The following is a 17866-nucleotide window of genomic DNA, read 5'->3' as shown; positions in this document are numbered from 1 at the left end:
ATATGGGCTGTGAGATTCAAGCCCATGTTCTTTATTTTCCTGCTACTCTGTCTCCTAAAGCAAGCAGTGCCCTTCATATCCTTAACATCTTGCATTACTCTCTACCAATGACCCTACTGTGCTATACTACTAAGGCCTAATGCCTGCTTGAGAGCCCATTGAACTTACAGACATCCATGCTGGCAATTACCAAGAAGCTCCTTCCCACATAGAAATACCTAGGTACCTAGGTACCAGGGTACCTAGCAAATACCTAGGTACCCTGAGGGCCTCAATCATAGCTGGGACATACTGGGACAGTAACAGGTTTCCAGATCCAGAAATGGATCTGTTACTCCTTTCCTTTGCAATCAGAAGGTTGGGTAAAACAGAAGGAAAAAAGGAAAAGGATAAGAGGAAGAGGAGGAGAAGTTGGGGAAGGAACCAACTAGAAAGAAGACTAAAACAAAAAGGAGGAGTCATTGGAAAATGAGAGAAAGCACATACTGGTACCAGCCAGAGCTTCCTGGATCAGTTCCCAGTCTGGCTGCCAAAGGGCTCTGGAATACATTAGGTAGAGCTGGATTCCTGTACAGTCCATTGCAGACTTTTTCTGACTGTATTCTGACAGAGAGACCCACGATTCAGTTCCAATCCTGTTTCCCACCCAGAAAACTTGTTACTCCTCAAGCGACTTCTAAGTTCACCTCCTATCTCCTAGTACGATCTGCATATCACCTGAATTCAGAAAGAAAGAAAAGAAATACTTATGTACCTCTCACTTCTGTTGAATCACTAAGCCTCTCAGAACCCCAGAAATCTCATTGCAACCTCATAAGACCCTATTCACAAAACATGTCAAGCTTCTTGAAGCTCCTTACCAAAACAACTGCTGCGATAAGGAACAAAGGTTTTACAGGCTGTAGCAATAGCTAGTTCAGCAGATATTATAGTCTTAATGATGAGGTCTTCCACATGGGCCATCAATGCTGCAATAAATAAATAGATAAATATTAATGAAGAAATACTAAAAGTGTGCATTAAAGGGAGATTTCAACTAACAGTATAATTATAGAAGCATCTGTACTTCATTCAAAAGGCCTCTCTATAAGAGCCCTCAGCATGAACATGAGCATGAGCAGATTGACATAAGGCAGAACACAGGTGCTTGGGGATGCACACAGGTGGCCTATGACAAAAGGCAGACCGAATAGAGAAGTAGTTTTCCTTTCCTTCTCACTCCTCTCCACCATCTTTTTGCCTGTAAGCTGAGCAAATTTCTTTTGCACACTATTTCTCATTCTGCACAAAAACTAGCAACAGTGTCCATTTTTATTCGAAGTCCACTTATCCACTCTCCAACTCAGCATCAAGATCTCAACTTGTGGCCAGTATAGAGATAGGCAATTTATTACATTAAAAGTTGATGGTACTTAGCTAGCAGTTCAACATTCAAGAAGGGATTTCATGAGGGACTAAATCAGAAAGGAAAACAAAGGGTTTGGGAAGTTATGGGAAGCCTGTTTCCCATCTTGTAAGCTGCAGGAAAAAGTTACACCAAGAACAATCATCTCACTGCATCTTGGCAATACCATCAGAGTTAGAAGATGACTCCTGACAAAAGCCAATGGTAACGTTTGTACAAAGAAGAGGCACTGAGAAGGTAAAAGGCCTGGTACGTACCAGTTGTATCTCTGCCTTCTTGTTTCAAGTACCTGAGCATAGCACTCATGCTCCATTTGTTTCCATAATCTTCTACATCTGGATCATCACAACTGAAATGAATAATGAACTGAGGTCACATATGCCACCAGGCCTGGAGGTAGAAACAAGATTCTGCACAAAGACATTTAAATCCCTTGAAATTTTTAGAAATTATCCATCAGAAAACCAGAAGTGGTACTGTGGCTCACTGGTAGGGTGCTAGCCTTGAGCTGAATTGCTCAGGGACATTGCCCAGGCCTGAAGTTCAAGCCCTTGGGACCAACAAAAAAAAAAAAAAAGAAAGAAAGAAAAGGGAAGAGGAGAAGGGTAATTATTCCTTAACCAAACCATCATGCATCATGAAAAATGAAAGAAGTATGTGAAAGAATGTACACAAATTTAAGAATTTTACAGTAATTTACTAGCAATAGGGATAATACATACAATCTTGGAGGTAAACGATGAGTCCACAAAACCACCTCAGATTCATTTTCAAGAATTGAGATACATTAATTAGATAATCTAGTACAATAATGTTAATGAATCAACCCCACACAGACTCCTTTGGCATGTGAAACAAGCTTCATCCTTTCTAGTGACAGATACAGCTTTTTCTGTATTCTCCCATCCAAGTACTAACCAGGCCCGACCCTGCTTAGCTTCTGAGATCAGACGAGATCGGGCGCATTCAGGGTGGTATGGCCGTAGACAGCTTTTTCTGTATTCTCTAAGGTACCACTGGAGCGATCGATAGTGAGAGCACTTGGCCCGTCACTGCTATGGTATCATAGTAGCAAGTGGGGCTGATTCTCAAGAAATTTGTGCTCTGGCTGCTGCCCTCTCTGTCCCTACCACCATCCCACCCTATCCACCAACTACACTGACGCTCATCTTCCAAGGTGAAGGGTATGAAAGGTCATTCAGTGAAACCTGCACCACTTCAGCAACTATCCTATCATTTCCAGAGCACTTTCTTTTTTCCTATCCTTGGACTTGCTAGGAATCTATTTTTAGTCTAAGTAGAAAGTGACTTGGGTTTCTTTTCTATTTTTCCACTTTGCTGTAAAATTATTGGGATGAAAGAAAACAGAGCAAAAAGAATATTTCCACACAGCTGGGTTGGTACTCTCTTCCATTGGATTTCTGAGATGGCCTCATTTCTTTTTTTCCTCAATATTTTCCAAACCTGATCATATTGTTTTAGAAAATACATGAAATAGAAGAAACTAAAAAGATACCCACAATCACATCTCTCTAGTAAAGCACAGCATTTCAGTAAGTATCCTTTCCTTTTCTTTCTCTCTCAGCAAAAAAAAACTACCTCGAGATATCTGACATAGTCAAGCAAGAAATTCAGTTACGTATATTGTCACATAATGTTTTATCATCTAACAATATATTGTTAATTTAAAAGTCCTAATTTTGTCTTAATTAACCCACAAAAATCAGTAGCCTTTCTGTATGCCAACAATAATGTACAAGCAGAAAGAGAAATCATGAAAACAACTCCATTTGCAATAACCTCAAAAAAACAACAACACAAGAAAACTAGGAATTAACCTAACCATAGCTGTAAAAGATCTTATAGCAAAAACTATTTAAAAAATTAAATAAATAATATTTTTACAAAAATTTTATCTCTGACCGCGTGCAAAGATCCTTCATTTAATAAGGTTAAGTTCCTAGAAATGGAACTGCTGGGTCAAAGGGTACAGCTATCTTCAAAGCTTCTGATATATTTTCCAAGTCCTAAAACAATCTCACATCTTGACTTTTAATAAGTTCCATATGTTGCTAGGTACTGTGGCCCACAACTGTAATCCTAGCTACTCAGGATCTGAGATCTGAGAGTACTGGTTCAAAGCTAGCTCAGACAGGAAAGTCTGTGAGACTCTATCTCCAATTGACCACCAAAAAGCAGAAAGTAGAGGTGTGGCTTAAGTGATAGGGCACTAATTTTAAGCAAAATAGTTCAAAGACAGCACCAGGGCCCTTAGTTCAAGCCCCATGACACACACACACACACACACACACACACACACACACGCTCCCTATGTCTATTACACTGCTACTCCTAGCTGAAGTGAACGACATTATGTTCCAGGGTCCTGTTAAACTTTCCAACTCTTCATCACCCATATTTGAGTATTACTTCCAGATCAGACCCAGAGGGTACCTCACATAGTCTCCACTCTTCTTATTCACACTGTAGTTTGTCAGGTGCATGAACTGATTCCGAATATTCTTTGCTCCTTGGTCATATCGCACGGTGGCAAACCTATAGAAAGGCAAAGGTTTAAACATGCCAGGAACAAAGTTTTAAAAAGTACAGGCTGGAACTGAGGATCAGTAAGATAACAACAAAGGAAGCCAACATCATTATCTAAATAATACTGAATGCCTTAAGTGCCAACATCCATGCCAAGTGTTTTATGTATAGTAGCGCTAAGTGTTTTAGTGTAGCACATATTAATTCAATCCTTCAAGTGAGTTGATGAAGTAGGTCTTTCTATATCTAATTTTAAAAATAAATGTGAAATCTAAAAATCACCTAGAAATATTAAGTGACCTGCCCAAGATTACACGGACTCTAAAACCTATGGTGTTGGTCACAATGCGATACTGCTTCCCTTACATTGAACCTTAGAGTAACGGAAAGGATAAAACTTGAAAATGAAATCACTCACAACCTAGGGAACTATATGTGTGATGTTATGGATAACAGAGCATTAGCTCTTCAAAGAATACCTATTCAGGGCCCATAAAGTAACTATACTGTGACATTCTATGGGGAAAATGAAGCAAAAAGAAACAAAGGTAAGCTTACCAATTTGTACACTTGAAATTCATGGCTATAGAAAGAATAGAACTGATGTATAATATTCAATTAAAAAGAACAACAATGGCAGGCAATACAAAACAGCATAAATACTGGCATAATACATGAGACAAACTTCTGAATTTGGAATCAAGGCAAAGGACAGAAGGATTAAACATGAAGCCCACTGAAAACAGGGCAGCTATCTGACATCCTGGACTAGTCAAAGAAGACCAAAGCATAAAACATATGTGCCTGTCAAGGAAGTAAGTAGGAAAAGAGAAAACTTGCCAGTGATGCTCAGTATCAACAAGAAGCCACTCAAGGCAAATAACTATGGTAAATATCAACCCTGTTTACATACCACTAGAACCATATCACCCTTCCCTAGAGTAGTTTTCCCAAGAGGCATATCCAAGTTTGTGAGAAAAAACCTGAAGGCCACAAGTTTATTTTCACATGATTTACCAATTATTTACATATGCTTAACCCAGACTATGAGGTCAACATGAATTTTTACCACATTAAAAGTCAGCATTTAAAATTTTTCCTATTCTCTATTTTTTCTCACCCACCCACTATCTCTGCTCTCTAATTTCCTGTACCAGAAATACACAACAGCCAGAAAAATAAAAGTTTTTTAAAAAGCTAAAACTAAAATAAACAAACATGAGGCTAGGAAAAAAGGTTGTGGACAAAGAGAAAATTCTGGCCAGGCATGTATGGCTAAAGAACAAGCGTTTGATAAAGCACTGTATCTATGCTTGTGAAGGACCTCAGATTTTCCATAAAGTTCCAAGAGCTATCACTTAAGTTAGCCTTTATATCCCAATCTTCTTCCTACAGTGATTCTCCAAGCAGGTGGAGAAATTCAAGTGGGGCCTAGGCAGACCCCAGAGTCTGCCTGCCACAACCAGACATTACCTCACAGTAATATACCTCTTACCATCTTCTTTCAAATAATGAGTTTGAAGGAGGGAAAAATTCTGCTTCAGGAAAAAGGTTTTTCAGCTCAGCTCACTGACTACCTGATCAAACCTGATTAATAGAAAGCAGCCAGGCTAAAGCCCACAATGTCCTGGATCTGGTATTCAATACATCTATCATTTGCACATACCTTTTTTTTTTTTTTTGAGATGGCTATACCTCTACCAATCATTTCTCTTCCTCCTCATCTTCTTCCAGAGGAGCATTTTATTCTGAGCCCTAAGATTTCTTAAGTCAGGGTGGGCTTCTACCGAGTAGAAGAAGCAGTAAGAAGAACTTTAATAGAAAAGTTCCAAAAAATCATATTCAAGTTGGTCAAATGGACAATGCGGGAGTCCATAGAAAAGAAAATGAAGGGTGAGTGTGCATCTGTCCTCTCAACTCAGATTTAAGAGTTCTCACTAAAATTATTATTGAACAGACCACTCTGACCACCACTTTCTTCTTCTTGTCTGGATCACACTACTTTTCCTACTCTCAGAGCAGGTTTACTTGTGAAGTTCTGATTACCTGATTCACCTACAAAAGTTAGAGTATTTTGTGATTTTTCCTTTAGTTTGAATCACTTGACCAATGTTTCTCTTGCAGCCCAGTGGCAACCAGGTCCCTGTGAGGAGGTGGGTGGGGTAGGAAGGGATTCCTAAAGCAGTAAGTACAGGAGGCTATCTAAGCAGGGCAATAGCTCCTAAGAGTCTAAACCTACACAAGGAGAACATATGAGTGGGGATATTTCCCAGCCAGGCCAAGAGATTGGCTACATACAAGGGAATTGAGTAAATAAGTAAATATGTAGGAGATAATGGGAGACAGATTTCTCATTGTTGAAGCAAAGAGATAAATGTGGAAAGGATAAAAGCTACAATGCACTGTTGTTTTCAACTAGAATTGGAAGTAGTAAGAAAAATTTTCAGTGCATAAAGATACAAAAATAAAGATATAAGTGTAAATGTGTACATGTAATTATATACACATTTCCTAGGTGTGTGCTTTGCAAGGCCTGATAACAATGAACATACTAGCATCAGATCTTGATTTCCAAATACCGTTCCCATGAATAAAGTAACTAGTGCTCCTTGGAGATATGACTGATTCCAGTCATAGACAGGTCAGAGAAAGAACAAGATGAGCCTGAAACATTTTGTGCTCTGAGTATGATAGAGTCATGTCATAGAGACACAAAAGCCAACTAAAAGGGGTTTCTACTGGCCAAATCTGAGAAAAATGGAGCACCAAAATAATCATGATAGCAAAAGAACTATTAAATAAACTAGAAATCCTTGAATCTGCATTAATATAAACAATTGAGTAAATAAATGAGAAGAAGAGAAAGTGTTATCTTGAAATAAAAATGTCAAATAATAAAAGTAAAAGGAACAATGGAATTGGAATTGATAAAAATCATTTGTCAATTCTTACTGCACTAATTGATTCAGGCAAAAAAATCAACAGATATTAAAAACTGTTGAGTGAAATGAGATTAAAAATGAGACTTTACATGTTTTCAAACTATCTCCTCATATAGTAATTACAAAGAGAAAGACAAAGTAGGTAGCTTATAGTGGGGAAATCTGGCAGACACCAACTTAATCAAGTGGCCAAACATCACTAAACATTACATAAGTGCCATCAGATGAATGTCAATAAGAGGAACTATCAATTACCCCTATGATATTTGGTCCAAAATGAATAACCTAGCCTTAATCATGAAAAAAAATCCAGACAAACCCAAATTGTGGGACAATCTGCAACATAGGTGGCCTGTAATCTTCAAAAATTCTGAGGTCATGAAGTCACACACTCAGGAACTGATCCAGACTGAAGGAGTTTAAAGACTTAACAATTAAATATAACATTAATCCTTGATTTGGTCCTTTTGTTAGAATGAACATTAGGACAATTGCAGAGTTTAAGTAAGTTCTCTACATGGAATCTTCACACTATTCTTACAGTTTTTCTCCAAGTTCAAAATGGTCTCAATGTTTAAAATCTAAAAATAATCCAAAATCAGAAAACAACTTTACAATAAAAATTTTGATATTGAGCCTCTCTTAATATCAGAAGATCTGGCACTGTATGTCAAGTACCTTTAGGTGGGATAGGTGCTTTCCCATTCTTCTGTCTCCACCTGGCCAACTTCCTTCAGGAAATGTATTGTGAGCAGTTAGGTTTGGGACCTTTAAATTAGATCTTCATATATTATCACATTTTATTCTACTTAGGTCTGAAAGTGTCAACATAATTTATTAGCAACAAATGAAAAGGGATAAAAACTTTACTAGGTAGTCCAGGATCAAGCTGACAAATACTCATCCCAACACAGCTAAAATTTACATTTTGAACTGAGTTTTCAGTCTCCTTCTTGAGATCAAAATTTAAAACAAAAAAAAAAAAGCAACACAAAACGGAATTTCGGTCTTGGCCTTTAAGCAAATAGGTTAGAAAATATATTCTTGCATAAATCTAAACCCTGGATACTATTTTGCAGCCTACTGATACCAATATGGATTGCAATTATTCTGACAACAAATTTTCCTCCCTTTCTATCCAGTTCTCAGAATTAGAATTCAGGACCTGAGAAATAAAATACTAGGTTAAGTGTTCCTCCACTGAGCAATATACCCTAGCCCTAATGAATTTTTTATTCAAAAGTTATATTCTTTTTGCTTTCTAATGTTCCTCACTTAAAATCAAGACAACACCAATCATTTGTCTAAAGTCTGAAGTGTGTGTAAGAAAAGGATTTCAATGAGAAGCACATACAGGTAGTTCCTGACTTAGGACTCGCTGACTTACAACTTTCCTACTTTATGATGTACAAAAGTGATATACATGGGCTGGGGATATAGCCTAGTGGCAAGAGTGCCTGCCTCGGATACACGAGGCCCTAAGTTCGATTCCCCAGCACCACATATACAGAAAACGGCCAGAAGCGGCGCTGTGGCTCAAGCGGCAGAGTGCTAGCCTTGAGCGGGAAGAAGCCAGGGACAGTGCTCAGGCCCTGAGTCCAAGGCCCAGGACTGGCCAAAAAAAAAAAAAAAAAAAAAGGGATATACATGAGTAGGGATGGAAGAAACAGTGGAAGAGTGATAGAAGGGGTGAAACTGATCAAGCTGCTTTGTACTCAGAAACTCACAAGCTGAACTGAAAGCTCTTTTGTAGTGGCATATACTTTTTAAATAAAAATTATAATTTTTTTTTGCCAGTTCTGGTGCTTGAACTCAGGGCCTGAGCACTGTTCCTGGCTTCTTTTTGCTCAAGGACAGCACTCTACAACATAAGTCACAGAGCCACTTCTGGCCGTTTTCTATATATGTGGTGCTGAGGAATCGAACCGGTTTCATGTATATAAGGCAAGCACTCTTGCCACTAGGCCATATTCCCAGCCTAAAAATTAAAAATTTTTAAAAATGATGCACATTCAGGAGAAACCATACTTTGGATTTGGATCTATTCCCAGGGTAGTGACAGGCACTATATTCCCTCACAATGCTAAGCAATGAAATAAGCCATAGCTCCCAATCACACACCCAGTCAAAAAGATAACAACCCACATTCTATAGAAACATGTTAATAAGCCAGGGTATTCAGTGGGTTAGATGTGTTAAGTGGTATTTCCAACTTATGATCGGTTTTACCAGAACCCATCCCCATCTTAGTCAAGAAGAATCTATAACAGGTACTTAAAAATGAAAGTGCATCTGAAAGCCAGGGGCTGTGGGTCAAGTGGTAGACGGCCTGCTAGCAAGAAGGAACAAAAGGGGAAGGAGAAGAAGAAGTGGAAGGGGAAGGAGAAAGGGACAGGGAAGAGAAAGGGAAGGGCAGGGCAAGGTCATCTGAATTATTTGTTGTATAATCTTTAGCTATGCACAGTAAAAGGGGGATTGACAAGCACAGACTTAGTGAGACCCTGGAAACTCTTCCCCTACTCAAAAAATATTTTGTTCCTCTAAGAATCTGACACTATTATAGTCTTACGTATGGTTAAGAGTTCCAGCAAGGCTAGATGTAGAGTAGTGATGTGTTCTCTTCAGTAGTTCTATTTTTTTTATATATATATTTGGTACAAATGTACAGAGAGAAGAGGAAGGCTGCCTGGGAAGACTCTACTTGTGACACATGAGTTATCTTGCAACAGGTGTGGTCATTCTGAGCCAGAGAGGCCTGGGTGATGAGGAGACTGCACCTCTGGCATCTTTGCCAGAAGCAACTGGGTTTCATCCTAGCCTGACCCAGAAAAATCTTATGGAGGAGAACAAGAGGCCCATGAGCTCTCTGATCTGCTGTCAACCAGCTGCAGCAGAGAGGCTGCCAAATCGCAACAGTGACTGGGCAGCACTCTGCAGAGCCGTCTGGGAGGGGATTACCAGCCTGATCCTTGTCTTCAGAGCCAGAAATGACTCAAACTTCACAAACAGTAAGGGCTTGCCAAAGAGAGTGACAATGAGCACTGGAAAGGGTTTCTCCCCTTGCTGGTGTCTTCTCCCCACTTGCTGCTGTGGCAGATTCTGGACAGTGTGCAGCCCGTGAGGTAATCTGAATTCCTTGGCAACCAGCAAGTACCTGAATTCTTTCAAAACCACAGGAATCCAGCAGAGAAAAGGTAAATATCCCTGCGGAGCCAGTGTTAATTAGCAAGAAAGGCTACTGAAGAAGGAACTGGGGGTTGGGAGGAAGAAAAGGCATTACAAATGCTTTGGGGTCTTTTCTGCATTTCTACTGAAAAATATGGCTGAGGCAGCAAAGAAGCAGGGCTGATGGGGCCTGCACAGGGTCCTTTCCTTCTACTCCATCCTGGGTGCAGCAGGCAGTATCCATATTCCTCCTGTGAGGATTTCTATGGCTTCAAGGTGCTAGTGCTACTTATCTTTAGGTTTCTGACAACACATACAGTTTTCAACTTAATTTTGTTTTCATTTTGTAACTTTTTATGTTCCCTACTTCAGTGCAAATTTGCCTATTAGCTTTGTCTCAAAAACAGCTTTGTCAAATTATTTAAACCTCATATTAATCTACCTAAAGCTGTAAAATCCAGGACCAGGTCTTTCTAGACTCCACTTCTGACAGGAAAAAGACTTTCCACCATTTTGGTGAACACACTACCCTCTCTGAAAACCTAGTGTCCCCTGCTGGTGCAAAACAGCAATGTGCACAGGGATTCAAAAGCAGGGTGGACCTATGACGTACCATCTCCAGGACCACAAGACACCAAACCCAAATACCAAAAAGGCAGCTTCACTTTTAATACCTCTTTGATATTTAACATATAAGAAAATAGAAAATAGGTTCAATGGCACACAACTGTAACTCTACCTATGCGAGAGAAATAGATCAGAGGATTGTTTTCTTTAGGAAAGCCCAGGCAAAACGTTCAAAACTCTATACAATAACCCAAAGCAAAAAAGGATAGTGGTGTGGCTGAAGTGGCAAAGCACCTGCCTAGTAAGTACAAAGCCCTGAGTTCAAACCCTACTATACCTATACTATTTACCTCCCCAACCCCCACAAAAAAGTGAGAGATCTCCTTACTTTCTATGTAAATAAAACATGAATTTTTAATCTATAAAGATTTAAATATTTATACAGAAAATAGGATCTTTAGTAAGTCCCAAAAGCAAATAATTTATACAAAATAATCTATTTCACATAACACCCTCGTAAAATGAACCTTCTGTCACCTGGTATTAATTTGAGGCCTCTAACAGAAATGATAGTTTAAGAACCTTCCTTTTTAATTGTTTTTTCTCCAATTCTGTCTCTTCAGGAAAGATTATGGCTTTCCTTGTTTTGTCTCAAAGTAAAAAGACCTAGAGATCTGGTCCCGAACCCATCTTCAGGAATGTCTACACAGAGCACATGTGACCCAAGATTACCAGAAGCTAAGATCTGCAAGAGCTATAGACTATCACTAAATGTAATGACAAGTTGAGCACACTCAAGAGGACTGAAACAAAGCAGGTGAATGCCAAGATACACAGTGAATAAAGGCACGGGAACTCAGGCACATTGAAATTACTATACAGAACACTGTACCTTTCAGGACTGTGGCAAATAGCCTGTTTAACTGCAGTGCAGTATCCTTTGGAAAAGCTTTGTATTCACCTATATTTCATGTAAATCTAGCAAAGGCCCTGAAAATTTATGTTCTTTTGGTTCACTATGGTCTAAGTATTTTTTAAAAAATGTTATTTTCCTAATTATTCTGGGGAAAAACATCCTTTGATTCTTCGGTTGTATATGTACACGTACACACACACACACATTCCTGCTGGAAACAAGAGTTACTCCATTCAGTGGGTTAGGACATATAACACAAAGTTATAGAGCATTTGTACGGATGTATGTATACATATATATGTAATAAATTCCATAATGCTCTGCTCTGCTCCCATTTTGTGCTCTAAACCACAAAGGCCTTAAAATTATGCTAAATTTAACCACCTGGGGGGAGTGAGCTATCATTATTGTGGATAAAATATCTTTGAAACAGTATGCAAAAAAAAAACCATGGTATGGTATCTTGAAAAAGTGTTCATAAATAAGCTGGTTATCATTTTTCTATTCCAGGAGTCTGATTTGTGGCAGGACACAAGCTGAGGTGAGTGTGGGTGAAAAAAAGAATGAAGAAGCTCATGATACAAAAATGGAAAAGTCTGAAACTACAAAGATGTAATCCTCATCACCATACATCCCTGAGAAGAAATTGTGGGCACATTTTACTTTCTTTATGTTCTTCTAGATAATATAGGAAGTAGGACTTTATATACTTAGTCTTATCAATATTTCCAAGTATGAGAGTACATGTATCTACAGTAAACTTGTTTCCTATGAAGACCTGATTAGAGTTAATAGTCCAGGCTTATATGCCCTTGTCTAGACTTTTTTGTGACAACGAGGGAGTATCTTAGTGTTCCCTTCTCAATTTTCAAGGGATAGGAGACTAGAACTACGGAGTTTCATAGTCCCTGGAATTTCCAGGGCTCAAAACCAAAACTTAGTTAAGAATGTCAGAAGTTAGAAATGCTGTCATTGCCACCTAGAGGTGAAAGAAAGACATGGCTCAACAAGCTACAATTGGGTATATCTGGTTAAAAAAAAGATGAAGAAAACATTTAGACATAACAGCTGTCCGCATATAATAATGTGTCAAAGCTCCTATTTGTAAAATCATTATGTGAAGACAGAAATCACCTGTACATAAATTGGTACTCTTCTTGTACCTATGGTCCTCTCCACCTTCAAAGAGTATCTTCTAAAATACAGCAATATGGGGCTGGGAATGTGTCTTAGTGACAAGAGTGCTTGCCTAGCATGCATGAAGCCCTAGGTTCAATCCCTCAGTACCACATAAACAGAAAAGGCTGAAAGCAGCACTGTGGCTCAAGTGGTAGAGCACTAGCCCTGAGCACAGAGAGGCTCAGGGATAGCACCTAGGCTCTGAGTTCAAACCCCAGGACCAGCAACAAATGAATACATAAATATGAATACATAAATATGAATACATAATTATGAATACATAAATAAATAAAATACCGAAACATGCAGAGATCATGGTATTTTACTGTGTCTTGACTGCTTACTTCCTTGACTACTAGGGTCTTACTACATCAAGACCATGACACATAAGAAAATTTCAAGGCCAACTAGTTGATAAATAAGAATTTGTGAGAGAAAAGGACATAATACAGCCAATTATGTACAACTGAATAGACTTAGTGAAAACAGTCACATATAAAATTATCTGGATATGGGAAACAAATTTCCAAATTTTAACCAACTACACTTATTTATGTAAGTCACAATACCGAGATCTACAAAGTAACCTAATGAAAAAGGAAGTAACATACAGACAAACTCTGCAACACATATAACTAGCACATTAAGGAAGAAAAGTAGCTAATCTTCTCCTAACAGTGAGAGACCATGACAGTGCAGTCAGCAAGTTCTAATCCCAATTCTACTCCACATGGCTATGTGAGCTAAGAGAAGTCACTTCAAGTCCCCTCATGCCTCTTCTACAAAAATGCACCATCTATAAGGTTATTAGGAGGATTAAAATAAATACCTGGCATATAAACAAATGAATAAATGTGAGGTCTTATTTTTCTTTCAAGATCTAGGACAATGTTAAGTTATCTTAATGCTCTGAAGTCTTCATACCAATTTTCACTGCTTGAAAATAACCTATGACCTATATTAGTGGTAATGTGTGTGTTTACACACATTCTGTGTAGACCTGCAGGTGAGACCTGCTGGTGAGACTGTAGAGTACCAGACTGCTTTCTGCCACTCAAAGTCCACCTGGGCGCACTCTCATTTTCATGAATTCAACAAGGCAGAAAGAACAGCCTGATCTTACAAACCACTTAATGGGTCCACTCTAATATGCCCACCCAAACCCTCCACCAAAAAACAAAGTCTCTTACCTAGCCAATCCTTCTTCATAGAGATAGATGACAAGAGGATCATAGGAAGTCACGAGCACATAGAGGCGCACGTCAAACTTGAAGTCTAGAAAAAAAAAGTTTGCATTCACAGGGAAAACTAAGTTTGTTTTCTGTCAGAGAATGAAATGGACAATGTAACCAAAAACTTTGAAAGAATGAACATTCCTCTTCACATGAAGTACACACTACCCACATACCTTGCCTTTGAGAATAAAGACATGTACTATATTATTTTTATATATGTATATTGTGCATTATAATTTCCACATGCATATTGTACATTGTGTGTGAGAAAGAGAGAGGAGACAGAGAGAGAGAGAGAGAGAGAGAGATTAGGGAGCCTATAAAGCACGCTTTTTCTTATTTTATCACTTTTTATCTTCAAAATAATCCTTGGTGTTAAGTAAGGAACCAGTCTCTGGAGCCAGAGTTGTCAAGAATTTTATGCTAGCTTTAAAAAGATTTACAGAAATTATGAAAAGATTAAAAGTTTAGCAAGATCTAGCCCAATTTAGTCAAGAGTGGAATCACAACTCACCATCTATGAGCAGGGGGTTGTTAATATAACGGGAGACCAGGATATTCTCTTCCAGGGAAATCTGGTTTGGCTATTGAGTAAACAGAATGAAAAGGGAAAAATGCAAAGGAATTCTAACTCATATAAGGGAGCAAAGTTCTTAACCTTTTAAGAAATAAAGTGGCAACTAAAACTAAAACTCTAGAAAAAGTTTTCCTGTATGATACCCAAAATAATCAATTGGCCAGGTAACACACCTCTTCTGTAAACACTGTGAGTATTCAATTACAATGGGAGGAAATAAATCTACATAGTACCTTTCACATAATAAATATAGCCAGAGTAACTCTAAAGCTAGATAGATATATGTATACATATACGTGTGTGTGTATTTTAAGTAGCTTAAGACAATAAGAGCAACTTATAAAATAAAAAGACCAACATAAGTTTAAAAGTACTACTACTATTCTTAAGTGCAGGTTCTAATTACATTGTTTGGAGAATGTACAGATCTACCAAGGATCCTAGAACTTCCTCTGGGTTTTACTTAAAGGCATTTGCTAAGCAACTGTCTACAAAAAAAAAAAAAAAAAAAAAAAAAAAAAAGCTGTTTAAACAGTGAATGCTGATGGTCTTCGTATAAGGAAGGCACTGGGGGACACAGATCAGAAAAATAGATATAATCTCTACCCTCACAGAGATTAAGGTTTAGTGGTTCCTACCCCCAAGGAGTTTAATACATGTATCATATATGCTATTGAAAGAGCAACATATACAACACGAAGAACAAAGCAGCAATTCCACAATTATGGGAGTTTGCAAAGTAGGTTAGTCAGGAAGGCCCACTCAGGGAAGGCTTGGCCTGAAAAGTAGGTGCAGAAATGCCTGTCAAAAGCTATCAGATGCATGGTGAGAAAGTCAGGAGGTCATTTTTGGTGAAGAAACAGATTCTCACATTGAGGCTAAGCCAAGACTGAGCACTGAGAAATAATGGACAGAATGATTATACAAATAGCACAGAAAGACTCCACTGATGAAAGGATTTGAATCCCTAGGAAGGGGAAGTTTAGATATAACACAGTGGAAAGCACCAATTTATTGTAGATTCTAGATTAAGGAAATAGTGAGATTAAAATTTCTGAAATAGAAGTGGAGGCATGGTTTAAGACTTTTGAGTTCAAGCCCTGGTACTAAAAAAAAAAAAGCAAAAGAGAAAAGAAACTTCTAGGCCACAATGCCATGTGTGCTTATACTAGCACAGTAAAATCTGCTGCAAGTCAGTGTTCTCAGAGCAAAGGAGCTTCAAAAGGGAAATGGCAACTATAAAAACTATAATGGTAACTATGGCAGCAGTTCAAAAGTAACTTAACATTTGCAGAACTAATTTAAATATAATAAATTTACTGAGCATTTACTATCTGCCAAAGCCATTCTAAGACTGTCAAAAGTAATCCTCACAGAGCCCAAGAGGCAGGTAAATCACTATCAGATTTTACAGATGAGAAAAGACTCAGATAGGTTATAGAGTCCTACTCAAAATCATACAACTAATAATCAATAAAATAGCAATGGAACACAGGAAATCTCTCAGAGGCTGTTTTTTGTTTTGTTTTTTTTGCCAGTCCTAGGACTAGACACTGTCCCTGGGCTCCTTTTTGGCTCAACGCTAGCACTCTACCACATGGGCCACAGTGCTACTTCTGTTTTTTTTTTTTTTTTTTTTCTGCAATTAATTGGATATTAGAGTCTCATGGACTTTCCTGCCCAAGCTGGCTTCAAGCTGAAATCCTCAGATCTCAGCTTCCTGAGAAGCTAGAATTACAGGCATGAGCCACCAGTGTCTGGTTCAGAGGCTTCACTTTTTAGCACCATCCATAGTTCTCAATATTCTGACCCAAAGTATTTGTCTCCATAGTTCTAGTTTGTCTTTCTGACAAAGAATTTCCTATCCCAAATACTATATAATTTTATGACCCATAGCATATTCACAACCACCATGATCAAATCTGCAATTAGGATAATGAGATTCCCCTCATTTCCCACTGTTGTTATCTCAAAGTCAGACCACAGTTTTTACAAGGCATCTCCATGTAGTATATGAACACAATGACATCAGTACTGATTCATCTCTAATGGAATCAGCCATCCATACCATTTCCTGATGTCCTTACATTTCTTGATCAGAAGAAGTGATATAATCATTTTCAAAGCAGTAAAGCTACTGGCTGTAATCCAAGACTGAAATTAATTAATCACAGTTGTATTCCAATTGAGCAACAACTATTGGCTACAACAGACAATATGACCATTTAACTGTCCTGAATATACGGGGAGAGGTTTCCACTCTGTAATATCTACAGCTCATGTCCATTTCCACACTCCCTTCCTTATCACACACACAATCATTCATTGAATTGTGCATAACATAAATCCTTGTACTATTTGGGTAACTAATATTTGTTCTATTGTCTTTACTTCTCATTTCTATCTGCATTAGGAATTAAACTGTAAGAATAAAAACAGTTGGGTATGATTTCTTTGTATAGTGTTATACATTGAAGAGCCACTACTAGTAAAAGCTAGTTTATATATTTGAGCCTTTTCATCAATCCCTAATTAACTTATTTTAGGTTATTTCAATTTTGATTGAAATTTCCTTCCAAAGAAGGCTAAAGTCTGGCCAGGCACTGGTGGTTCACTCCTATAATCCTAGCTACTCAGGAGGCTGAGATCTGAGGATCATGGCTCAAAGCCAGCCAGGGCAGGAAAGTCTGAGACACTTATCTCCAATTAACTACAAGAAAGTTGGAAGTGGCACTGTGGCTCAAAATGGTAGAGTGCTAGCCTTGAGCAAAACAGTTCAGAGACAGTGCCCAAGCCCCAAGTTCAACCACCAAAAAAAAAAAAAAAAAAGGCTAAAATGGGAACCTGAGTTGTTATGGAAGATGTAAACATCCTAAATTGAATCTGCTAAGTTACAGTACAGTAGAAAAATGCAGTGGTATCTATGTGGTTCTAGTTACTAAATTCACTATGACATGCCACATGCCATTCTACTTAGAGTAGAGCACTGAATTATAATGAAGATACATAAGAATTAGGAAAACACAAAAAAAATAGAATTTCTTTAAAGGTTTTAAGTAGTGATAGCACATGGCAGACAGCTGGTACTTCGTATTTGTTGAATGATAAGAAAAGGGGAGAATATAAAAACATTCAAACAAGAAGTAAGAGAGTACAGAATTATATTCCTAAGTATAGCAGTAGACAGAATAACCAAACATTCTTCTGATAGTTTACAACCTTAGGAAGTGTATTAATTTACAATGCATCACATGTGAGAGGGTTAACTGAATTGGACTTTCCTAAGCAAATTCACACCTTAATCAGTAAACACCAGGTCTTTCCCCGTTAAAT

General features: G+C 38.1%; 1 protein-coding gene across 14 annotated transcripts in view; it reads right to left on the bottom strand.

The window, feature by feature from the left end:
- Positions 1–17866, bottom strand: part of Ttll5 (tubulin tyrosine ligase like 5) — a 237689-nt gene that overhangs the window by 181222 nt on the left and 38601 nt on the right. For all 14 annotated transcript variants that reach the window (XM_048362476.1, XM_048362477.1, XM_048362480.1 and 11 more), the window contains 5 exons: positions 14471–14540; positions 13912–13996; positions 3860–3961; positions 1663–1754; positions 861–968 (listed from right to left, as the gene is read on the bottom strand). In XM_048362476.1, coding sequence (XP_048218433.1) covers positions 861–968; positions 1663–1754; positions 3860–3961; positions 13912–13996; positions 14471–14540 — 457 coding nt within the window. The remainder of the gene's footprint in view (positions 1–860; positions 969–1662; positions 1755–3859; positions 3962–13911; positions 13997–14470; positions 14541–17866) is intronic.

Source organism: Perognathus longimembris, chromosome 14, assembly GCF_023159225.1.
Source record: "Perognathus longimembris pacificus isolate PPM17 chromosome 14, ASM2315922v1, whole genome shotgun sequence".
In the NCBI taxonomy this organism is placed as follows: Eukaryota; Metazoa; Chordata; class Mammalia; order Rodentia; family Heteromyidae; genus Perognathus; species Perognathus longimembris.
This window is presented reverse-complemented; position numbering and strand designations above follow the sequence as displayed.